We start from the raw sequence: 26,947 nt of genomic DNA on the forward strand, positions 1-26,947 counted from the left end.
TTTGAGCCTATGTTTTTCTGTTAATTTAGAGTCCAATAAAGAAAAAAATGCAAGGAGCCCAAAATTTTAGGTGGGGGAAGTCTCTGAAATGGCCACGCCCACTTTTTAGGCCTGGAAATCAGTATCTCGGCTCCTGAATGTCGCAGAGAGCTGATCATGGGCTCAAAAGAAGCAGAAGCACCACATTTATATAAGCATTATGAACAAACATATACCCCAAAACCTTTACTTTTTCAGATATTTTAAGAAAACTAATTTTTACTGGTCACGTTTCACGTATCAGCTCCTGAAGGTTGTAAAAAGCTATATTTGACATGAATCTCATTCGCTGCCTATGTTATAAAGCATGAAGCACAATACACACACGAATCATGAGTTTAGAAAATATCTTAGTTGTCTGTGGTTCTTCTTATCACTTGGGATGTAATGCCGCCTCTGACCACAATTACAAATTGGCGCTGTTTGTTTATCAAGTGGTTGATTCTACAGGAAAGGAAGCAGAAGTGCACATGTTTCAGTAAAGCTAGTTTACTGTAAACATTTGCCAAAATATGACATGCATGCCTCATCTGGCCTTCATATCAGTGAGTTAATTTGTTCCTGACCTCGTGGATGGATGGTAAGGAACAGTGTTGTTTTATTTTTGTATGTTTACCTTGTAAAACATTATTTTCACCTTAGCTCATATGTGTAGGCCTAACTAGCCTTGCAAGCATGACTTGCTCGATACACTCGACAGCACAGCTGCACAGTTGTAGTATTTGGCTAAGGCATTACCTACTTTTGGACAGTTGGTGTTTGTGTGTCTGCTTGCTCTACACATGTTGGTTAATTTTGGGCATTTTTAGTTGGCTGGTATGAAAGGGTGAAAGTATTTGTAGTAACAACACTTTTATTATGCTATATTTGGACACACTTTTATTGGACTATATTTTGTATCTATGCAGAAGAATAAATAACATTGTTTATTGCATGCTATTTTTGTGGGAGGGTGGATGTATTGTGCCATACCAGTGAAACATCACTCTGTTACAAACTTGTGTACAGAAAAATCAAGTTTAAATTAGTTCTGATTTTCCCTGATCAGATGATCCCCCATCCTAACTATGGAACTAGGGAACAAGACCCTGTGCATTGTCTGCAAGGTTAGTTTTCACGTGTGTGCTTCAGTAGTATAATGTTTATGACATCAATGAGTCCAACAGTGTTAGTTTTCATGCGTATTCCTTCAGTAATGTAATGTTTATGACAGCAATGAGTCCAACATTTCATTTCTAAATTCATGACAGGAATCTGGTGGAAGGGACATAACTGCTGTCACAGCTCCTAAGCTGCTTCACCAAGTAAAACTGTTTGAGGAATCCGGACTGATCACCAATGATGCGGATATCAATCTTTCACAGAGACTGTCAGCTGTCAATGCAGAAACTTTACAGGATGGATATAAAATCCACAAGAGTTGCTATGATCGCTATAATAACAGCCATTTCAATTGTGCGAAGGATCGTAAACGGAAAAGAGAACTGGACCTTGCAGATCACCAGACTATTGGGGCAAACACACGAGCAAAGGCTGGGCCTAGTCTTGCGTTTGGAGCCGAACTTTGCTTCTATTGTGAAGAGCCAGCCATTGAGAACCCTCGGAAGAAGGACAAATCAGAACCATTGTTAGCTGCTGCGGGAAAAGAAAAGTCAGCAAAACATGTGAAGGATTTCACAGACAATCTAGAGATGATGGCCAAAGTCCTGAATGATGGCAAAATACTCAGATTACTTGAAACTGATGTTAGATCACGGGAGTTATTCTATCACAGGAAGTGCCACTCAAGATACCGTAACAGGTGAGCCAGCACAACATACCCTTTTAAGTTCAATTCTTAAGTTGAGCTATAGTCGGGCCATATATATACACTACCGTTCAAAAGTTTGGGATCGCCCAAACAATTTCGTGTTTTCCATGAAAAGTCACACTTATTCACCACCATATGTTGTGAAATGAATAGAAAATAGAGTCAAGACATTGACAAGGTTAGAAATAACGATTTGTATTTGAAATAAGATTTTTTTTACATCAAACTTTGCTTTCGTCAAAGAATCCTCCATTTGCAGCAATTACAGCATTGCAGACCTTTGGCATTCTAGCTGTTAATTTGTTGAGGTAATCTGGAGAAATTGCACCCCACGCTTCCAGAAGCAGCTCCCACAAGTTGGATTGGTTGGATGGGCACTTCTTTTAGCAGATTGAGTTTCTGGAGCATCACATTTGTGGGGTCAATTAAACGCTCAAAATGGCCAGAAAAAGAGAACTTTCATCTGAAACTCGACAGTCTATTCTTGTTCTTAGAAATGAAGGCTATTCCATGCGAGAAATTGCTAAGAAATTGAAGATTTCCTACACCGGTGTGTACTACTCCCTTCAGAGGACAGCACAAACAGGCTCTAACAGGTACTATTTAATGAAGATGCCAGTTGGGGACCTGTGAGGCGTCTGTTTCTCAAACTAGAGACTCTAATGTACTTATCTTCTTGCTCAGTTGTGCAACGCGGCCTCCCACTTCTTTTTCTACTCTGGTTAGAGCCTGTTTGTGCTGTCCTCTGAAGGGAGTAGTACACACCGGTGTAGGAAATCTTCAATTTCTTAGCAATTTCTCGCATGGAATAGCCTTCATTTCTAAGAACAAGAATAGACTGTCGAGTTTCAGATGAAAGTTCTCTTTTTCTGGCCATTTTGAGCGTTTAATTGACCCCACAAATGTGATGCTCCAGAAACTCAATCTGCTAAAAGAAGTGCCCATCCAACCAATCCAACTTGTGGGAGCTGCTTCTGGAAGCGTGGGGTGCAATTTCTCCAGATTACCTCAACAAATTAACAGCTAGAATGCCAAAGGTCTGCAATGCTGTAATTGCTGCAAATGGAGGATTCTTTGACGAAAGCAAAGTTTGATGTAAAAAAAATCTTATTTCAAATACAAATCATTATTTCTAACCTTGTCAATGTCTTGACTCTATTTTCTATTCATTTCACAACATATGGTGGTGAATAAGTGTGACTTTTCATGGAAAACACAAAATTGTTTGGGTGATCCCAAACTTTTGAACGGTAGTGTATATTTTAATAATTTGATTATTTCTTCTTACTAGATACAGTTCAGCGAGCTGCAGGATAAAGCAAGAAAGAACTTCATCACAGAACTCCCCAGACATGATCCAGTATGCTGAATATATCGCCATGGAGGAAGTAGGGAACTTCATTGATGACAGCTCAGAAAATGTTTTTGATCTTCACAAACTCGAGAATATTTATCTGCAGAAAGTTGAAGATTTGGGCTTCGACCGGCCCAAATCTCACTCTACACGATTTGCTGAGAAACTCTCGAACAGCTGTCTGGACATAAATGTAGTGCAGAAAGAGACAGGGGCACATTACAGGGTTATTAAGAAGGGTAGTTTGGACAATGTAATCAGTGACAGTGACTTTTTAGATTCACTTTGCAAAGTCACAAAACCTGTTCGGGCTGAAGTAATAAAGAATCGAAGAGACAGTGAAAGCACCCGACTTTCAGACTTGTCTACAGAAGGACTACGGATGAAGAGCAATTTCAAACTGAAGATGCTGATGTCACTGCTTTGTGATGGAACCGCACGATATGAAGATCTTCCGATGCATCTCGAACAACTGTGCCAAACCGTAAGTTTCAACACCAGGATCAGACCAAATACAAAGAAAGATTCACAGCAGTCAAGCTCTGTCATCCAAAAGAGGCACAGGTCAGTGGAAGAGCCTGTGAATCGATATCTGACCCTGAAGCTCTATGCAATGACGAGAAGCAAGAATGTGTTACAGACAACATTTGAACTAGGTCTGACACATTCCTACTGTTCCACCCTTATCTGCATTGACGAAATCTCCCTGTCAATGAGAGAGCTCTTCCTAAGATCACAGGGAAAGGTGCTACCCCACGCCTTGAGACAAGGGTTATTTACCACATTTACAGATGACAACATAAATGAGCAGAGTTCATCGCCTACAGCATCTAAGAACTGCAATGCTACGGCAATGACTTGTCTACAGTTTCCCCGTGTAGCAGGGGAAGGCCTCTCAAGGGAGAGAAGATTTTCCAGGGACATTAACCCTAACACACCGGGCTTGGAAACAGTGTTGGAGGAATATCTGAGCGTAATGGAGCAGAAGGTCTTTAAGGAGTCTCGTCGCCCTCTACAGACCATCAATGTTGAAGAAGTTGACGCAGAGCTAAAAGTCGTGTTTCAGAAAAGCATGGAAGAGGAAGAAGAGTTTTTGATGGTGGCTATGAAGAACATTGGATCTGATGCATTACAGCCTGTTACTTGGACCTGTCACCATGCTTCAAAGGAACGTGACCAGACAGATGTTCCCAAAACAATCAACTGCATCCTGCCAGTGATTGACCATGCTAGCAACACTGAACACCTTCAGCTCCATGTCATGAGAATAGCAGTATCATACACAAGATATCTTAACCCAGGCCAGGTTGCAGTGGGTGGATCCGATCAGCCCCTTTATGCCATCAAGAAGATGATACAGTGGGCCATGGGGGAAGAGTTTTCTCATTCATACTTCGCGTTCATGGGTGGGCTGCACCTTGAGAAGGTTTCTCTTGTCTGTGTTGGGCAGTTGATAAAAGGAACTGGCCTTGATACCATCTTAACCTCAGCTATTCTGAATATCACAGGTCTGACAACTGCTGTCTGCGATGTGAATTCCATAAAGAAGGCTAGATACTGTATTCAACTCCTGGCTGTGGTGCTGGCCAAGAAGAGAGATGAAGCATTTCAGGCAAAACGTCTAGAGGACAACAGTTTGACTTGGAGTAACTGGGTGGCCAATGAAAACAGCCCCATGTTTCACTACTGGAACAATGTTGTTGACACAATCAAGAAGGTTCTTATCTTCATAAGATCCTTTCGAGAGGCAAACTTCATCATGATGATCAGTGCACTTGAGCAGCTCATTCCTCTTTTCTTTGCACTTGATCATACACACTATGCCAGATGGGCATCAGTGTTTCTTCAGGATCTCAAAGAGCTCAAATGGAGACACCCATACTTGTTCAAGGAATTTCTTTCAGGCTCTTTCACAGTAAACACCAGAGACAACCCATTCTCAAAGATTGCATGTGATCAAAAGCAGGAACATAACATAAAGGTCATCAAGTCTGACACTGGATATGTCGATATCATCAATCGGGAAGATCAAGAGTTCTTCAGGAAACTCGAACTTGCGCTACCCGAAATCCAGCGCTACCTAGATGAGGTCGAAGGTCAAGATCCATCACACGGGCACAAAGAAATGCTGGATTCCTTCAAGGAAACATTTTCAAGCCACACACTCAAGGTGTACCAGGGTATCCTTACCAACCCGTTCGATGAAGCTCAGTTCATGAGGTTGAACTCATCCATTCCCTTCCCAGATGTCATAAGTAAAGACTCCAGTTTTGTCTTTACAGTCGGCAAAACTCAGCATGACCAGTTTGTGCAGGAGCGAATTGTATTAAGTAAGAAGGATGTCAATGCAACCATCTCACGAAATGCCCTGAAACTCCCAAGTTCATGTGCAAAAGTCCAACTCGCTAGCCCTGCAATCAAGCCACCCAAAGGAACCTTTGCAAAGCTGAAGGAGACCTGCAGATCAAGAGAAGAAGAGACAAGGAAGTTATTTGGTGGTGAATTCACAGGTGAAACAAATTGATATAAAGTCAGTTATTCAAATATTTTAGATGTTACTTAAGTCTTACCAGATTTTTAATACAGTGATATTCATTGATTCAATTTCACATTCAAGTTAATTGATTTGACAGTAAGCCCAAGAGTTACACTTAGCTTAACTATTCATTTCAATTTCAGGTTTACCCGACGCCATGTCAACAAAGGATGGAGATATTTATCATAGCCAAAAGTCTCAAATTCTTAAGGACATCGGTGTACAAGTTCAATCTACATCCTCAGAAGGACTTGTGATAGATTTGTCTGTGCAAGTACGAATCATGGCAAAGTCTCTCACCAAAGGCATGACATTCCAAGACTTTGTAATCAAAGTGTTGAACAGCATTGCCAGGATCGGTCATGAGAAGAAAGCCAATCGTATTGACATTGTGGCTGACCTCTACCAGAATATGAGTATCAAGACTGCGACTAGGAAGAACCGGGGATCAGCAGGTAGTTCACAGATGGCTTTCAGTGAGAATGACACCATGCCAGAATCTAAGCAATTCTTTGAAGCTTTTCTGTCTAATGTAGACAACAAAGTAGCCCTGAATCTAATGTTCGCCAGGATTGCTAAGGCACAAGCGTGGAACTGGGACAAGGAGTTCAGCATCACCTACGGCAGAAAGGTGCTTGCAAACTTCGGCGAAAGCTTCGAGATCCAGCTTTATGACAGCATAGATATGCTTGAGGAGGCTGACAACCGCATCGTTTGCCATGTGATGCACATGCTAAACAAGGGGATCAAGTCAGTTACAGTTAGAACAGTCGACTCCGATGTGGTAGTCATCCTACTAGGGTTCACTACACAGTTCCTATCAGTATGTAATGACTTGCAACTTATAGTTGACTTTGCAGTTCCTGGCAAACGCCAATTCTACTCAATCACAGAAGCACACAAGAAGCTTGGTGGAGATGTGGCCGATGCCATGCCTGTGTTCCATTCTTTTAGTGGCTGTGATTCTGTGAGCGCCTTCTTTGGCCACTCAAAGACTGCTCAATACAAAGCCTGGATAAACCACAGTAAGTCCACAGAACTCACTGCTGCTTTGAGAGGACTAAGTTGCTGCCCTAGTATCGAGACAGTTAAGGAAAGCATGGAAGTTATTGAGCCCTGGGTAATGAGCTGGTACAACAAGACTGGACTGTACAACTGTGTCAGTATAGATGAGCTCAGATTCCAGCTGTTCAAGCACTCAGTTAATGATGAGCTGAGAGACCTACCCCCAAGTCAGGATGCGCTTCTACAGCATCTGTTGAGAGCTACATTCCAGGCAGGATGGCTGTGGGGAAACAGCCTGCTACAACTCCCTTGTCCCCCTGTCACTGAATGGGGTTGGACTACCGAAGGAGAGGAACTCTTCGTCAAGTGGAGCACAGTTTCCACAAGAGATACATTGTCTCAAGTAACAGGGGTGTGTAGTTGCAGATCTAATAAGTGTACCTCATGTTCTTGTGCTGGCAGAGGGATGAAATGTCTCATTTATTGCAAGTGCCTCAGCAAGTGTTTGAATCCAGTCTGATGGGATGTGTGAGGTTAAAATAAAGATTTTTTTGGACCTCACATGGTTTGCTTTGTTTCTTTGGTGGTTACTGGGTTCCTCCTCTTATAACAAAGAGTCAACTTGAATACTAGCACTCCATGAGTAGATGTAACACTTTTACTCAAACAAACTGTATAGCCTTCTTGCACAGATTTGGCTAAAGTTGATTGCATGCTGCTGATCAATTCAATGGAAAAAAGAACATGTTCATGAATAGCTCAAAACGTGAAGGTTTTAGGGCATACAGTATATTTGTTCAGAGCACTAATATAAATAGTTATTTCCACATCTTTTGAGCCCAATATCAACTCGGGGCAACCTCCGAGAGCTGAGCCTGAGATATAGTCCCAGGGCTAAAAAGTGGGCGTGGCCATGTATGTGACCAGTGAAAATTAGTTTGTTGTAAATACCTGAAAAAGTAAAGGTTTTGGGGTATATGTTTGTTCATAATGCTTATATAAATGTGGTGCTTCTGCTTCTTTTGAGCCCATGATCAGCTCTCTGCGACATTCAGGAGCCGAGATACTGATTTCCAGGCCTAAAAAGTGGGCGTGGCCATTTCAGAGACTTCCCCCACCTAAAATTTTGGGCTCCTTGCATTTTTTTCTTTATTGGACCCTAAATTAACAGAAAAACATTGGCTCAAATGTGAATGACTTTTTGCAGCCTTGACCCCATATTTGCCCTTAACTGACCAGACTACAGGCGAAATGCTATGATTCCTTGAGGCAGCATAAAGTATGCATTTATTAATACAAGGAGGAGACAAATCAGATAGTGTGATATATTGGGACATTAGTGATGAATGACATTCAAGACTGCCCTGTGCCGCACGAGTACACTGCAGCCCTCCAATCAAGGTGTTGGAGTACAGTCAATGTAAAAGGACAAAAGGAAAAATGCCCAATTTGAGATATGGAGAAGAAGGATCCTCTGAGTCCTTCATGGTTATAAACTAAGGTCTTTTTTTTTTTTTTGAATATTCCCCCTTTTTCTCCCTAGTTGTATGGCCAATTATCCCACTCTCCCAAGCCATTCCTGTCACTGCTCCACCCCCTCTGCCGATCCAGGGAGGGCTGCAGACTACCACGTGCCTCCTCCGATACATGTGGAGTTGCCAGCTGCTTCTTTTCACCTGACAGTGAGGAGTTTCACCAGGGGGATGTAGCACATGGGAGGATCACGCTATTTCCCCAGTTCCCCCTCCTCTCCGAACAGGCGCCCCGACCGACCAGAGGAGGCGCTAATGCAGCGACCAGGACACATACCCACATCCAGTTTCCCATCCGCAGACACGGCCAATTGTGTCTGTAGGGACGCCCGGCCAAGCTGGAGGTAACACAGGGATTTGAACCGCCGATCCCCGTGTTGGTAGGCAACGGAATAGACCTCCACACTACCTGGACACCCCAAGGGCATTTATTTTATTGTTGCGAGTTATGTTTTCCACCAGTAGGCTATAATTCTAGATAGGTTACCAGTTGCTATGTTTGTTTCATACAATGGCAGGTAACAGTTTTGGACTGGCATAGCAATAAACAAGTGGTGTCACACCTGTAGCAAAAACAAAAGCCAGATCCTGCTTAAACAAGAGGCGCAGTGAAAAAAATAGGTTGAATGTGACATTCATTCATGGCCAATTTCAAAGTACACACCAGAAATGGAGTTTAAACAACAACAGGCCATTGGGTAAAAAGAAAAACGACTGGCTAAAGTGACAAATGGGTCTTCCAGTCTTTCAGAGGAAATCACACGGTCAGGGAGAAAAGCACAATACAGGCACACTACAACACCATGGCTATTTTTTTTTGAGAGACATCTAACAGAGACATAGCTTTACTGATAGCAGCACAGAAAATAGGCAAATCAACTGTCAAAATACATATTTAACTCATCGGGATGATATGGATGAGTGTGGGCTCTGGCAAAATCAATAAAAATGACCTACAAACAGAAAAACATTCAACCAACTCTTGCGAGAGGACACTGCCAACATGACCGCAAATGTTTTCATTAAGTCACAAACAGAAATAACATGTACGCCTTGCTCACAGGTTTGCAAAATGTGTTTTGCACATTTAGAGATGGTTACAACTATGAAATCTAACACAACTTTGCAGGTTGTGTTGTAAACCTTCAGTACATGTGCACAAACAGATTTTGCTCTTCAACTTTACAGACTTGAGTACAGTTTTGTGCATATGTTACAGGTTTGAAGGTCATGCTACAACCTCACACATCTTTAATACAAGTTAAACAGCTTGAAGCTATTTTCTGCAAGAGGACTTGTCAAAACGGCTGAAGATGTTTTTGGTGACTTGCAAATGTAAATATTAAGTAAAGATCATAAGATCAAATTCATTCCTTTTAAAAAAGTATTTGACACATTTGCAGATAGCTACAAAGCACACCAAAAGTTGCTTCACATGCATATCACTCCACATATTTACAATTTAAAGCACTTTGCCTTGCACATTTTCAAGTCAAGTTGCAACCTCATTAACCTTATATTACAAGTACATTACTTTTTATACAGGCAAAACTACCTCATGATAAAAGTACACACCTTATACAGATACATTTACTTTTGGCAGTAATTTATTTCCATATTTTCTCTATCAGGTTTTCAGGGCAATTTCCTCGGATGACCATTACATCTCTGCTTGCTTCAAATGCTGTCCACTGTTCTGTCCTTGGGCAAGGCCTTTGGAACAAATTCATCACACGTATACGGCCGACTGGCCAGCTGGGTAGCAGACATAATGATAGGCTGGGCCAGCCTCAGGATTTATACCATGAACACTGCACTGCCTGAATGATCAATACCTTGCTACCTGGAAAGAGCGCTCATGTGCTGCAGCAGCACAATGCCCTTGCAGTTGTTAAAAAAGTTCAGGATCTGCTAAGGGGGTGGTGTAGTCCGCTATGACTACTGTACACACTGTAGGAGAGAAGGAAAAGCAGGAGGACAACAGGAGAGCTGGTCCTGGGAGTGGAGCACTAAATACTTCCCACCCCCCCCCTTTCCTCCCCAATTGTATCCGGCCAATTACCCTACTCTTCCAAGCCATCCCGGTCACTGCTCCACCCCCTATGCCGATCCGGGGAGGGCTGCAGACTACCACATGCCTCCTCCGATACATGTGGAGTCGCCAGCTGCTTCTTTGCACCTGACAGTGAGGTGTTTCACCACAGGGATGTCCCCCTCCCCACCAAACAGGCGGCCCGACCAACCAGAGGAGGCAGCTAGTGCAGCGACAAGGACACATACTCACATCCGGCTTCCCATCCGCAGACACGGCCAACTGTGTCCGCAGGGACGCCCGACCAAGCCGGAGGCAACATGGGAATTCAAACTGAAGGTCCTCGTGCTGGCAGGCAACGGAATAGACCGCCACGCCACCCGGACGTCCTTAAATAAAGTACTTTTGAAAGTTTTTTTAAGTGCTTCTTCAAAGTAAGACAGAGGAGACCACATATTTGATGGAACAACCTCAATATCATGCCCAGATAAGTGCTGGATTTTCTCTCATCTGAAAGGTCACCGCCCTTTCATTTTTAAGTGAGTGATGGCCTCTTCACCAAGGCGAGATTCGGAGAAAAGCTTGACCAAGCAACAATTATATCAGCAGTGGAGGAGAGCTATGAGAGGTATTCCCTGGCAGCACTTTGCTCTTTAAAAGGTAACATCCCTGCTGCTGCACGTACAAGATCAGCCAAAACTGATCTCTGAGGGATATGAATAACAACTCCATTTGGAGGGAATAACACAGGCAAAAATAAAGCACTTGTGTAAGTCCCCTTGAGAGCTTCCGGGTGATACCACTACCTTAAAATGGGTCTATCTGTTAATTGCTTTTCGCAGGCATTTCCAGTGACACTTAATACTCACACCATATAACAGCCAATACATTTTCTGAAAGAGAGACGTCAGTCTCTCCTGCCAGGTGCTTGGTAGGCAACAAACTGAGTTGAGATAGTCTTGAAAAGTGAGGATATGGACTACAAACTATAAAAGCAGCTCTGAAACCACCCAGATGGAAAGATTAGAGATGAAATTGCAGCCCAAAAGAACAATCACAGACTTGGGGACTTTAAACCATTTCTTTTCATATAATAAACTCTACGTTTTTACTTTATCAAATCATGGAAGTAGACTTTTATGGCCAAAATAAAAATGGATTATTGCTCACAACTGAGATTTTCGCCTGATTTTCATGAACGTGCAACATAAAAGAGGTCATTAGATTCCATTTGTGTGATAAGATAAAGTTAAAAAGCTGTTACAAGGCTCCTGTTGGGTAAAGTAAAGGTCAGGTAAATGGAAACGCTCTTACCAAAGTCTTTACTCCATACTGTTTCTCCACCTTCTCCCGCAGCTGCTTGAAGCAGGCCTCCATGCGGTCGTGAAAAGGCCTGAGTGCCTCCGTGACCTTCTCTCCGTGGATGCGGACTCCCTCGGCCAGGTAGGGAATCTGTGGGGGGGGGGGGGGGGCAAAATGGCAGCGTCCCACTCATTAGACTCAACATACCATGGAAAGATGGGGGGTAGGCAGAATTTCAGTTCTCTGTTCTGTCAGAGACTAGACTACCATCTTTGTGCTTTAATCCCAGGTGACCCCCATGACATTAGCCCCTGGGCTGTGCATGCTTAGTATAACCAATCAAATATGGCGTGTGTGTGTGTGTGTGTGTGTGTGTGTGTGTGTGTGTGTGTGTGTGTGTGTGTGTGTGTGTGTGTGTGTGGGCGTGCAGCAAAGGGGCTGCCTTATCATAACCCTCATCCTACCGGGAGATGAATCAGTTAGTGTGTGCAAGTTTTAAACGGCTTCAGATAACCTATTAAGGAGTGGTCTTCATTACACTAGTTGATTAAATATGACAAGAAAGCGGGAACACACAGAGGCCTGACACAGCACAGTCCATGAAGGAGCACATGTGCATGATGAATGTATTCCTCTCCACAGCTGATGGCAGAGGAGACCATGCATCATTATCTACACATTGAGGCTTTTCCCTTAGCACAGTATGGAAAGCTTGGCTCATAATAATTCAAACATGTGACAGTGACGAGAGAGAGAGAGACAGAGAGAGAGACTAAAATCGCTGAAAAATAGCAATTAGGCAACCCCGGTACCACAGAATCAGCAAGTGCTGCTGACTACATCTGGCAAGAGGAGGTGACATCCCACAGGGATCAAGCATTTCAGTGATTTTTTTTTCTTCCACTAACTGGATGAAAATGCAGTTACATTTTTTTTTTCTCTGCACAAACCTGGCATCTTGTGTATCCGGTCTGCTGGGCAGGTTTTTCATTGTGATGTAGAACAACAGCAGATTACCAAGAATCTGCAAAGTTGTCACATCTAGATCTGCGCTGCCTTTTCTTTTACCCCTCTCAAAAACACAGATTCACTTGGCCGTGTCGCCATTATAAGTGAGAAACATTGACGTGAGTAAAAGAAAAGGCAGCCCCTGCATTCTACACTTACGAATAAGCAAACACAAAAAGGGGACTTAATGTAAACTTTCATATTATCAGGCTCAGTCGTAAAGACTGGCGCATTTATAGATGTGAAAAGCGGGCATACACTAAACTGGAAAGTGCATCTCATGCTTCATCTCAAGTACAGTAGCTTTTTTTGGGGGGAGGGGGGATTTTCCCCCCTTTTCTCCCCAATTGTACCCGGCCAATTATTCCACTATTGCGAGCTGCCCCGGTCGTTGCACCACCCCTTCTGCCAATCCGGGGAGGGCTGCAGACTACCACATGCCTCCTCCGATACACGTGGAGTCGCCAGCTGCTTCTTTTCACCTGACAGTGAGGAGTTTCACCAGGGAGACGTAGCGCGTGGGAGGATTACACTACTGACCAGAGGAGGCACTAGTGCAGCGATCAGGACACATACCCACATCCGACTTCCCACCCACAGACATGGCTAATTGTGTCTTTTGGGATGCCCGACCAAGCCGGAGGTAACATGGGGATTCGAACCGGCGATCCCCGTGTTGGTAGGCAACGGAATAGACTGCTACGCCACCCGGACGCCCGTAGAGTAGCTTTTATGGCTAACAAATTCACCACAATTCATAGTGAGTGGAATAAAGCAGCTGTTCAGAGCACAAAGTGTTGCATCTGATAGAAGAAGCAGGCAACCATGAGGAGGGGTGAGAGGAGTCAGCCTGCATGTGTGTTTCTGCGTTGCCCTCTGCTTTTCCCCAAAGCCTGGCCTCCTTTGTTCCATGTGTCTGTGGGGAAACAGACCCTTCACAGTGGGCTACTAACAGACTTTGACTCCTCTCAGCTCGCGCACAGCACTCCATTGCTTTCATGTGACGCAATATTTTGCAACGTTCCCAAACAGAGCATTTTCCATTTTCACGTTTGCTTCAAGTGCAGCGGTGGTTTCGTCACGTGTCACGTAAATCATAAAACAAATGTGGAGCGTAGATATTTTCCGATTGAACAAGCTGATTTACACAGATACCTTCAGGTCCCAGGCGTGTTCAATCGCCATTGTACTTTAAACAGCAATGTATGACGATGGCAGAATGACCGTGGAGGTGCTGCCGTGGCATGTTTAGTACACAATCCAGAATATTACAGTCCCAGAGTGGTTGTTACTGCTCCACAATACCCAAACTGGCACAGTTAGATAAATGAGGGAAGGGCACAGGCACCCTGTGAGGATTTCCCCGATATTGAGCACCTTCATCATCACCAGTGGGAACTCTCAGAAAAGGAGAGAGCGTATTGGTGTGAGGGCGGGGGAGCTGAGAGCGGCGGAAGGAGGGAGGGCGAGAAGGAGAAATGAAGATCGAGGCAGGAAGGAAAGAAAAAAAAACAATGAGAAAGCTGAAGCAAGATTCATGTCTCCCAGGATACCCACATCTTTTTATAGACCTCAGGATGATATAACACGAGAGTGGCGGCATAGCAACAGAACTCTACTTTGTGGCTGCACTGAAATAATTATATTGCAGAGCACACCTTGGCTGAAAGTTTCCATACCCGCTTGCACATACACATTGCATAAAAAAATGTCGAAATAAACACATGTGATTTTTACCTATATGTCCCTAACTCCTATTAATACATGCCGATATAATGGTAATACCCTATGCCTCATGATATATTGGAGAGGGTCCACTCAGCTCTTTGATTAGTTGTATTGAACACTCCCTGCTGCACTTGACAACTATTAGTAGGGCAAGACACACTTTTACTGGGCGGCTGTCCAGAATTCCCATCACCACACCGAGACAATGCATGATTGCTGCTGGATAATCTTACATGTATATGCCAGATAGGGTTTCTAACTATTCATTTCACGATGCCCAGTTGCTCATACCCGCTGTAATTACTAGACAGGGATGATGGGTATTGGAGAATAGCAGCCACACGCAGGCTAATTTTTCCCTGTTTAATTTGTTGACAGGAGGGAGCCTTCCTTCATTTGTCTTGTTTGGACAGATTTGAGGTAAGAGGCAAACAAGTGTGTGCTGGTTCTGGCAGGGAGAACGCTGATGCTCTTGCAAGTTCCCCCCTGCCTCTGTTTGGTGTGGGCTTCACAAGTGTCATTCGTTTTCTCTCTGTGTCACATCTCTGTGATGAACACAACAACAGATTTCATCGCTCCTTTTGTGCCAGTGGAAGACACCGTCTTGTCTCTCCTCTGTTATCAAACACTTGCTTAACACAATGTAGAGGACATTTCTTACCTGCCTCTGTTGCTGAGCAGCGACAACCCATTTATCTTTATGTAGAAGCTTGGGTATGGCTGGGGTATGCAATGGAGTTTCTTTTACCGTATTTCCCGGACTACAAGTCGGATCGGAGTATAAGACGCACTCAGCAAAAAAAAAAAAAAAAAAAAAGCATTGTTGCGAGGAAAAAAAAAGTCACTTTAGTGTATAAGTCACATTTATATGGTAGTACAGTATTTTCAATTGAGTCACAGATTAAACACTGCCATCTAGTGGCCTTAGTTGAAATGCAGTGTATTCATCCGACTTAATTACATTGTATAAATCGCAGGACCAACCATCCATCCATTATCTGAACCACTTATCCTGCTCTCAGGGTCGCAGAGATGCTGGAGCCTATCCCAGCAGTCAATGGGTGGCAGGCGGGGAGACACCCTGGACAGGCCGCCAGGGCGCGCACACACACACACACACACACACACTTAGAATTTAGTATAGCCGATTCACCTGACCTACATGTCTTTGGATTGTGGGAGGAAACCGGAGCACCCGGATTTACTTGAACTAATGGTAGAACATTGCAAAGCAATTTCCCACTGTTCCGCTCTTCTAGGTATCACAAGTTAGTCTATATAAAACGTGGAAACACTGTTACCGGTATTCATTTTATTCGTTTTCACATTTAAATTGCAATTAAATAGCTGCATTACAGCTTTTTAACATTTCTAAGGTTTCAAATTATCTTTCGAACTAAAAAGGCCAGACACTTGACGTTTGCTGTACGGCCAAGCAGTGATAATTAAATTTCAAACAATAAAGCTGATGTCTGCAGCCACAGTTTCCAACAAATTATGAACAAATGGTCGCAAACTCTATACAGCAAAGCTTCAGATTGCAGTGCATTGTTTTCCCAGAAACATAAACGGCCATCAAGCCTTTTTATTTCTAAAATATATTTGTATGGAGAGAAATATACTCATTACTTCTTCACATTATGCATGGAGCTAACCTTGCCAAAAGGACAAATATAAGAAAATAGAATAAAAACCAGGCAGGCGATCACATAGCAACGAAAGGTCGTCTCTATAATTTAAGATATCCATAAACTTAGAGATTCCTTTAATTTGCCTTGTGGGATTAATTTGAATGCTGGAGGAGACAAGTGACATTCATAGAGTTGTACCAACACTAAATAACAATGAATCCTACTTTGTCTGGTGACAATAGAGTACTTTTGCAGAACCCACCCCCCCCCCAGAATATATAGGTGTGAAGCATTATCAGTATTGAGTCCAAGCAAGTAAGTTAGTAAGTATTATCAATTAGGCTGTGTGCCCACCTGCAAGTTCAATATTGTTTTCTATGGAAATTTGGTATTGTAATTTTAGTATGGCGTTCTATTGTTTTCTCATCTTGTGATTTTGTGTCTTCTTTTATGAAAAGGTCATGCTTTTGACCTTTCCTTCTTTCATTCCAATGCAGGGACTTGACCTCATTCAGAGGTTAACGCTGTGAGCGCTCTCCTAGTTGGAAGTTGGAACAATTTTAAATTTCAGTGAAGCCACGGCTCATCAATGTCACCTCTTGCTCCACCAACCAATTAGGATGGAGGGGTGGGACCAAGGCATAAACAAAAGCGACATCTACTTTGTCAAAGCAAAGAGGAGAAACCCAAGCAGACAAACAAACAAAAGGATGAACACTAATACAGTGCGGATGATAAAAAAAAAACTTTGATTCAACATTTTGTCATTGGATTTGCGGAGCGGCTCTTCTCTCATATGGTTTCTCTACTAGGTTTTTTATTTTATTTAGCACAATTTACTTTATCTTCTATTAATGCCTAATATTATTAAAGTTATGTTATTTATCAATGCTATGTTATTAATGCTAGTTATTCATCCATCCATTATCCAAACCGCTTACCCTTACCCAGGGTCGCGGGGATGCTGGAGCCTATCCCAGCAGTCATTGGGCGGCAGGTGGGGAGACACCTTGGACAGGCCACCAGTCCATCACAGGGCCAAAACACATTCACATCTAGGGACAATTTAGCATGGCCGATTCACCTGACCTGCATGTCTTTAGACTGTGGGAGGAAACCGGAGCCCCCGGAGGAAACCCACGCAGACGCAGGGAGAACATGCAAACTCCACACAGAGGACGACCCGGGACGACCCCCAAGGTTGGACAACCCCGGGGCTCAAACCCAGGACCTTCTTGCTGTGAGGCGGCCGCGCTAACCACTGCGCCACCTAATGCTATGTTAATGTTAATTAATGTTATTATCTATTTTTGGATACGTTGCTGACCTGACCCCTAATCAAAAGCATCTCATTGTTCAGGTATGACTTAGGTACGTTCAGGTATGATGTTATTTTGCACATGTGACAAAGACTTGATCAGCACTTGGTGTTTCCATTCTGTGAGCTTAAAGTTGACCGGGTAGATCTAGCAGGCAGAAATTTGACCAACTGACTTGTTGGAAAGGTGGCATCCTATGACAGTGCCATGTTTAAAGGCACTGAGGTCTTCAGTACGACCCATTCTACTGCTGATGTTTGTCTATGGAGACTGCATGGCTGCGTGGTTGAGTTTATGTTTCTTTTTGCCAATGGGTGTGGCTGAAATAGCTCAACCCACTAATTACAGGGGGCGTCCACATACTTTTGGCCATGTAGTGTATATGTAGATATATATATGACATCAGAATCCCCCTGTTTATACTTGAAAAATACAGCGTATATTGTGGGCTAAGATTTTTATTTTTATTTTTTTTTGTCTGGGCTAGTAAAATTTCTGCTTCACTAGCCCGGTTGGTTAGTGCACAAAACTCTTTAAGTTCCACCCCTGACGAAGAAGCAACAACTATCGAGTATCCTCTCCCAGCACTCAGCAGTCTGATTTCACACAGTGCTAGCCAAGCACTCACCTCTGGCACCAACACTATCAATGCTTTTTTTGCAAAAAGGTTTCCAATTGGCACACGCGGTGTTATTCTTTGTGTTCAGTGGACATGATGCTGATGAGGGCATATTTCATTACAGAATTGCACAAAGCTCACAAGAGGCAAAATGATATGATCCATCTGAAGGGGATTAGCATAGGGCTGAACAACCCCCCCTTAAAAGACAGACTAGCTAATCATGAGCATGGGAAAGAGAGAGTGGGTTCCTTTCCAAGTCCACGAGGCGCTTTGCATCTAAAAAATGGCCAGTATTTACTTAGCAAGTTAATTTTATAGAATACCACAAACACACCTTTAGAGCTTTAACATTTGGGGGAAGTCATGGAAGGATTACACTGTCGCACTTACAATGTAAATGAAACTAAAAATGCTTGTTGGTACATCTGTGAGCTTTTCTATTGTTAAAACCAGGGATAACAGAGAGAAAAGAGTTACTTGATCCAATAGCATGAGCCACTAGGAGCTTGCTAAAACTCTTGTCAAGTCTCACAGTAGGCAGCTAAATCGTGTGTGTGTATGTGGTGTGCTTGAGTCGTAGCTTAACGGTGTGTGTTTATGAGTGTGCATGTGCATTTCTTGTCTGTGTGGGCACTTCCTTTGGGCTCACTGACGGCACACCGCGTGCACAATGACCAGGCTGCTATCTCCCTCTCTCTCTCATGGAGCGGTCTACCCAACTTTGGACTGCTTGCTTCAGCACACTGCTGGGCTGTAATCTCCACTGAACTATCCCCCCCCCCCCCGCTCTGCTCAGTTACTGTCCTCAGTGATGGTTTGCTAATCTCTTCCTCCTTCAAGTCCTCTGCTAAAGTCTTATTCTGGGTAATGCTCGCTGAGAGGCCACAGTGCTTTCAAATGGGGCAATGTGCTCAGTCAGGACTTAAAAACCCAATGGGACAGGCAATCTCTACCAAGTCCACAACATGTGATCTCCCCTCCACTGCCTCCCTCCATTCTCTCTCTCTCTCACACATATACAAACAGATTCACTGTTCTACGCATCAGCCTCACCTGCCAGGCGATGAGGTCCTTGAGCTTTGCAATCTTCTCCAGGTCCTCAATGTGCTCCTGCATGTACTTGTCATTGAAGAAGGCCTGAACAGGGAAGGAGAAGAAACAGGGGCGATCAGAGGGCTTTTTTTTGGGGGGGGGGTAAAAGGGAGTGGGGCTCTGGGGAGAAGCAGTGTAGAGAATGGAGAAGGCGGAGGAAGAAGATGGGGAGGATGGAAAAGACAGCAGGGTGGGAAGAGAGGAGAAAGAGCAATGAAGGAGGGGTGTGTGTGTGTGTGTGGAAGCAATAACAAGAGGTGTCATCCGTCTCTCCTCCATCCCTGCCACTATTTCACTCAGGGGAAGAACTGACCCGGGGCAAAGGATTCATGCGTTGCTCCTTCTCTGGCTCATACCACATTGTTTCAGCTGACACATATGAATCCATTCCAAGCAGTGATATATAACTGAAACTAACCGGCTATGACTGCTTTATTGTCGAACATAAGGTAAGACAGGTTCCCCTGAAGATGAGTTGCTGGTGGTACACGTAGGCCACAAACCACTGGGAACAGCAGGGAAGAAAGAATGGATAAATTCGACAAGATGAGGTTGAGCCCTTCGAGTGAAGAAACTCACGGCTCAAATCAAACAGATGTTTTTAGTACTTGCCAGATGATGAGGCAAACAATGTTTGAGTGGTATTATGTGAAATGATGAAGAACGTTGCTGTGAACATTGACGGTACGAGGGGTTAAGCTCATTGAATATGCAGCATATAGTGTGCTTCGGGGGGGGGGGGGCTTTCATGATTGAAACAGCGTGAACACAAACCAAGGCAAGTGTGAGAAAATTTGAGTTCTCTCTTGATACAGTTCCACAAAGGCATGTGAATGTGCTGGGATGTGCAGTGTTTTTGGCAAAAGATTTTAACAGCTGAGCATCTTTAATTTAAGCAGTGTAACATTAGGCGGGCAATGATTTCCCTGAGTGATTTTTATTATAATTATTTTTTCACCTTTTCCTCCCCAATTGTACTTGGCCAGCTACCCCACTCTTCCAAGCCGTCCCGGTCGCTGCTCCATCCTCTCTGCCAATCCGGGGAGGGCTGCAGACTACCATATGCCTCCTCTGATACATGTGGAGTCGCCAGCCGTTTCTTTTCACCTGACAGTGAGGAGTTTCACCAGCGGGATGTAGTGAGTGGGAGGATCACACTATTCCCTCCCAGTTCCACCTCCCCACCGAACAGGTGCCCCGACCGACCAGAGGAGGTGCTAGTGCAGTGACCGGGACACACACCCACATCCGGCTTCCCACCTGCAGACACGGCCAATTGTCTGTAGGGACGCCCGACCAAGCCGAAGGTAATGCGGGGATTCGAATCGGCGATCCCTGTGTTGTTAGGCAAAGGAATAGACCACTACACTACCCGGATGCCCTAATTTTTTTTTTTTTTAATGAAGGTGAGAGGAGTATAAAGCTGACAGAATACGAGTGAGGCACTTGAAAGCTATCTTTATAATGACCTTTACCTTTTCATAGTTAGTAAAACCTCCCATGACGGCTGGATCCACAATACCATTGAGCAGCATGGAGAGGGGGTTAATGGGAAGGTTGGGATCGCTGAGATGTCTCTGCACCATGCTGCTGATCTTTTCATTAGTTAGCTGCATGGTTTCAATGGCGTTCTCCAATGGACTTATCTCCTCCTGTGCAATGCAGGAAGTGAAGATGTCATCATATATTCACAACATTTATTCACCTGTATCAATCTATTTCATGCCGCACACACACACACCACCACCACCATCTTTTGTGTGACCCTCAACCACAACAATCTAACAGATTCATTTGTTTTTAACGACTAGGGATAGGTTATTAGAGGATGGGCTTGGAAACTCTTAACTACATACATAAATCATGTAGGATAGGGCAGCTATGAATCTTTTTCTCTGCTGCCTATACATGAACTTGAACCTGCCAAATGAAGACAGATAGCACAGAGTGTAGAGGAATTTCAATTCCCACATCAACAAAATATAATTGGTGAATCGGGGGAAGAGAAATTATTTGGCCATGTCTGCCCCACAGTAGCTTAAAATCTGAATGTCAGTCTAATAATAATTTCCCTGCACATGTGCATGGGGATTCTACACTAATCTATGAAACAGCGCACACGGCAATCTCATGATTTAGCGAGACAAAACAACAAACAAAACAAGGTTTTCCTCAGACTGCTAATGGGAGAGTGGGAGAAACATGTGGCTTGACTAAGTAAATGTTAAATTTAGGCCCCAGCTCAAAAATAGAGATAGGATGTTGTGCCAAAGTGACAAATCTCCAATCTGGTCTATCTTGTACCAGACTAGCTTGTTATAAAGCATTGTCAGATGGCAGGCTTGAGCTTTGTGAATCTCACAGCTTTACATGAACAGCATGACTTCTGGAGGGCAAGCTGCTCCTAAAATGTTTTTTTTCGACCCAGGCTGCAGGAAGACACCTCATCCATGAACAAATGGAGAATAAAATCTTTACCGTGTGGAATCAGGGGTTAGTGCATATCACTCTCATATAGTGTAATGGCTGCACTTAGGACATATTGATTAAAAGGTGCAGTGTAAATGAGCGAAATGCCCTGACAGCATGGTGTGTGTTGGCTGGGCTCTTAACGGACTGTGAACACAACATCAGCCTTACAGATAGATGGTAGTAGCCAGCCCTGCTTAAGATAGCCAAGAAGAGCCTGTACAGAAAATACATTAGAGAAACACTGGGGAGAGAGATATGACCTTTTCTCAGGCTATTCACCGGTGCTGAAAAGAAAAGGGACTAATCAAAGCAACAAAGAAAGTGTAATTGATTGCAGAATACTAAGTCAGGCTAATTACGCTAAGTAGCGCATTTGTTTTTGGACAAATTAATGAAACAATAAAAAGGATTATTCAGGTGTCTGGGCTTTTATTGATACCATTAGCAGTGCCTGTCCTCCAGATAATACTACTGTACTCATTGCTGCTTGCTCAATCTTCCCACTGGGTTGCACTGTGATAACAACTAAACCAAACAAGGGGACTTGTGGACCTGGAATCAAGATAAGGGAGACAAATTAATAACAATAAACTGAGTTTCAGCAACGTGGAGGGAAGTTGGTTTCAAGTACTTCTGTAAGCCCTGAAGTCATTTGCTGCGGTAAGAACCACCACTGATCAACCTCTCCCCAGTTTTTCAATACAGCAATTCAGGTAATTCTATAAGGGAGAAAATCAACAGTGTGAGAGTTCTGAACCCGGTGGCCTTTCTGCTCTATTGTGGTTTCTGCTGCGTAGCTATTTTCCACGGAAACAGGCTGTTACACAGTGCCGGGTAAATCAATGAGGGGCCCCTGGCAGAGAAAGAACGTGCCCTGATGTTTGTTCGGGGACCAGCATGCCTTGGTCCACTCCACTGTCTACACTGCTTAAGTGGAGAAATCATATTGATTGTCTTGCTGCAAGGCCCACAGATCCTAATCTGATTAAGAGGACCTGCTTTGGCACACAGGCCCTTCATACTCACCGTGGAGACCGACTTGACTTCGAACCAGCGCAGAATGCCGGGTAGTTTATAAGCTGTTGTGTAGGTGGTCCTCTCGATCCACATGTTCTGCAGGGAAAAAAATGATAATGCAATTAACAGGTTTGGATGCTCTGAGCGCTGACAGGAAGATTGGGTGAAACGCTCGAAGAGTTTATTAGGGAAATGAATGAGCAGTTGCTATGCTCAAACACACACACACACACACACATACATTTTTTTTTTAACCCCCCCCCCAAAAGTATCCGGCCAATTACTCCACTCTTCCGAGCCGTCCTGGTCTCTGCTCCACCCCCTCTGCCGAGCCGGGGGGGGGGGGGGGGGCTGCAGACTCCTACTTGAGGCTCCACATGCCTCCTCTGATACATGTGGAGTCGCCAGTCGCTTCTTTTCACCTGACAGTGAGAAGTTTCGCCAGGGGGGCATAGCACGTAGGAAGATCATGCTATTCCCCCAGTTCCCCCTCTCCTCCGAACAGGCGCCCTGACCAACCAGAGGAGGCGCTAGTGCAGCGACCAGGACACACACATCTGGCTTCCCACCTGCAGACACGGCCAATTGTGTCTGTAGGGATGCCTGACCAAGTCGCAGATAACACGGGGATTCGAACCGGCAATCCCTGTGTTGGTAGGCAATGGAATAGACCACTACGCCACCCAGACGCCCTTCAAATATAATTTTTAATGAGCTTTAGGGCTGCTGTTACATAAACAAGAGTGAGGTGATGTAATGGCTGTTCACTAAAAGCCCATCAAAGGCAGGCTGGTGGGAGCAGTGTAGGCGGAATAGACTCTGTCTTTGTTTCATCTGTTGATGAGAACCTCTACCTTTTCCTTCACTGGCCTGCCTGGATGGCAGCTAATTAAGGCCCCACTCACAGACAACCCAAATGAGAGGGACTCTCCTCTCATACATCAAGCGTACCCTACTGGGGTTGAAATAATAACTCAAAATCTTAAAAGAAAGGGAGGAAGTAAGAAAAAAAAGAAGAAGAGCGAGACAAAACACGGTTAAAGAAAAGCAATTATTTCCCTTGGGAGGTGGGGGGAGATTAAAAAAACAGGCTTTTTCCATGAGTGCATCCGTAAAAGAAGACAACAAGATGGTATTCTCATTCGAACAATTAAGTGAATTGTGTTGAAATGTACAAAAGAGCATCAGTTCTACCACACAACAGTAAGGACTAGAGGGATGGGAAATTAACCATATGATATGAAACATCGAAAGGTTTTAATCGCTTTGATGCAGTGTGCCATTTTAGCAATATCTTCACAGAGAGCTCTCTGGCAGGTGGGTGGGAGTTTCTAATCAGTCTGCCAGCATAACTGAGGAGGTCTGGGTAATGGACAAAATGCATCAATTTCACTATGCTGAAGTGATAGTGACAAGGAAATATCCGTGTTGCTTGTTATGAGAGCATCGGTCATCGTGCAGGGCGTGTATGGCGAGTTTACACTTTGCTTTTTTGTTAAACTCCTCGGGCTGTCGTCTTATTTTATGAGGTCAGACTCAGAAACTGATCTCATCATCCATCCAGCCATTATCCAAACTGCTTATCCTACTCAGGGTCATGGGGATGCTGGAGCCTATCCCAGCAGTCACTGGGCGGCAGGCGGGGAGACACCCTGGACAGGCTGCCAGTCCATCACAGGTCTGATCTGATCAACGCTGACTTATTTGAAATGGCTTCTATCTCATCAACAGCTCGTTGCAGTACTCGGATTGTGGCTCAGCAAAGAGAATCAGGTTCAGAAATTCTGGAGAGGTTAAAAGCCTGGGGTATTACTCTGGCTCTGGGGATGGATCTCTCGCAGCTTCAAGATTTGGCTAACAAAGTGGTGTGCAAAACACCAGTTCGAGATGAGCCCCCTGCAACCTCTGGCTCTACAGCAGCTCCTGGTCGCAAACACACAAAGAAAACTCATCGTCTAGCTGCTCAAGCCAAGCGTAGGAATGTCAGCTATGTGCATCCTGATCAACCAACTGCTACCATTCATCCATTAGATAATACCCTCACATCAACTCTCCAGTCTCTTGTGAAAAGTTTCGATGTATTTTTTCTCCCCAATTGTACTCGGCCAATTACCCTATTTTCCAAGCTGTCCCGGTCGTTGCTCCAACCCCTCTGCCGATCCGGAGAGGGCTGCAGACTACCACATGCCTCCTCCGATACATGTGGAGTCGCCAGTCGCTTCTTTTCACCTGACAGTGAGGATTTTCACCAGCGGGACGTAGCATGTGGGAGGATCACGCTATTACCCCTGTTGCCCCCTCCCCCCTGAACAGGCGCCTCAACCGACCAGAGGAGGAGCTAGTGCAGCGACCAGGACACATAACCACATCCGGTTTCCCATCCGTAGACACAGCCAATTGTGTCTGCAGGGCTGCCCGACCAAGCCGGAGGTAACATGGGGATTCAAACCGGAGAGCCCCGTGTTGGTAGGCAACGGAATAGACCGCCACACCACCCATACGCCCAGTGCCGGTGTATTTAATTAGATGATGATGTAACTTTGTTTAGCTTAAGTCAGATGTGAATGATCTCCAGTGTATACCAAAATGCAGAGCAAGGCTTACTGAATTTAATTCATTTGCATGCATTACTAAAATGATGAACATTACTAAAATTACCTCCATTGATGCTAAAAAGTCTACACCCTTACCAGGGGATGGGGTGGTGGGGGGCACAATATTGCCAGCAGCAACTACAAATTGGTTCAAGTGAACCAATTTGTTTGTGGTAATTTTACAGGAAAAAAAAACAAAAACAAAAACACTTACGGAGGGTATACATAAGACAATGACGTTCAATTAATGGGGGAAAAAAGAACAAAAACAAAATGGCAGTTACCGCAAACTCGTTGTCCGGGTCCTTCTCTCCCTTCCTCACTGGTCTGGAATACTGGAATTTATGGACTTCATTTACGGTATAGAAGCTGTGGGGGGGGGGGGGGAAAGCCAGCACACGGGTAAATTAAAAGCGTTATGGGCAATCTACGGCTTGATTCAAAGGTTGATTGCTTTGCTCCTGGTCAAACACAGGACACAGTGGCTCTATATTGGATTTGCCAAGAGCTATGGCATTTAGCGTGTTGATTTCGACTTGACTCTCTGGAGCAGAATTGGATTCATTTACATGGGGAATAAATTCAATTTCGGGGCTCAGAGGCATACCTTCCCACCCACCCACCCAGAGCCAGTTCTCTTAGTCCGATGTGCAGAGAGGCAGCAGACACACGATGCAGGCACATCACTGGCAGGGATGAACCTCCCCAAGTCAGGTTAACAGACTACTCACACCGACAGAATTATATTGCGAGGCTGTTACAAGCTGCCACGGGGAACAACTGTCTGAGACGTACAGGCAAATTCCGGCATATTCTCATTGTACATGGACGTGTAGGCTACATTGGCACAGTTCAACACTGATGCACACAATTATTTCCAGTTCTCTCTTTCTCTTGTGTACCCCTGTGGAGACACAAACCCAGGTATTCATATTCAGAAAGGATTCCAGTGGAAATCAGCGAATAACTCTTATCCAAGCAAAAACATATTGCGTTTTCCCTTTTCCTAAAACATGCCATATGGTTTCGCTGAGTCAAGTTTAACTTTATTATCAAACTGACATGAATAAAATATTAAAAGAATGGATGCCGTTTCAAACTTTTCAAACATCTTTGTTTGTAGCCGTAGCTATAGGCACACGTTCAAATGAGGCTTCACCACTTTGAACGTGTGTGATTGTTAATGGTTCCCTGATGAAAGGCATCCGTTCTTCATTTTTTTTTTTTTTGCACCGCTGGCAGAGCTACAGAGCACACGAGCCCTGTGTGCCATTCAAAAAGGATGGGAAGCCTAGATTCAGGACCCCCGTTGGCACTTGACTCACTGCCACGTCTGTCGGACCCAAAAATCTGATATTTCTCTCTGTTGCGCCACTGCAACCGTCAACGTTGTACTCGAGGAACGTGACAAAGCTCACGCCCAATTCAGCCAAGGGAGAGCACGGTTTGAGCCCCGGAAGCTGAGCCTTGGAGCCCCCTATCGAAAAAACATATTACAATAAAGTGGCTTTAAAGCAGCTCTGCCAGTTCAATTAAGAGTTTTATAGTATTTTAACTGGTGGACTGGAGATAATCCGATGGCACAATTTGGACAAAGTAGGGACAGACGGTGGTATACTCTGGTGGTAAACTATTTGGCTCACTGGGTTCAGTCTCACCGCCATGAACCCCTGATCTTTTACACCAAACAGGAGAGGAAAAAAGTTAAGAGGAGACAGAAGTACCGACAGAGAAAACTAGAAAAACATGAGATGGAGGAAGACAGTGAAAGACAGGAGGGGGACACTGAGAAAGAGAGATTTTGATTTTTTTTTCTTTTAATTTTGATTTTGAGATACTTTATTGATCCCCGTT

At 44.2% G+C, this 26,947-nt stretch overlaps 1 protein-coding gene across 2 annotated transcripts in view; it reads right to left on the reverse strand.

Annotated features, from left to right (window-relative positions):
- Positions 1-26,947, reverse strand: part of dock1 (dedicator of cytokinesis 1) — a 350,480-nt gene that overhangs the window by 23,273 nt on the left and 300,260 nt on the right. For both annotated transcript variants that reach the window (XM_056297765.1, XM_056297766.1), the window contains exons 43-47: positions 25,378-25,462; positions 22,509-22,595; positions 20,486-20,662; positions 18,972-19,055; positions 11,623-11,760 (exon numbers count right to left, since the gene is read on the reverse strand). In XM_056297765.1, coding sequence (XP_056153740.1) covers positions 11,623-11,760; positions 18,972-19,055; positions 20,486-20,662; positions 22,509-22,595; positions 25,378-25,462 — 571 coding nt within the window. The remainder of the gene's footprint in view (positions 1-11,622; positions 11,761-18,971; positions 19,056-20,485; positions 20,663-22,508; positions 22,596-25,377; positions 25,463-26,947) is intronic.

Source organism: Lampris incognitus, chromosome 17 (assembly GCF_029633865.1).
Source record: "Lampris incognitus isolate fLamInc1 chromosome 17, fLamInc1.hap2, whole genome shotgun sequence".
NCBI classification, from domain to species: domain Eukaryota; kingdom Metazoa; phylum Chordata; class Actinopteri; order Lampriformes; family Lampridae; genus Lampris; species Lampris incognitus.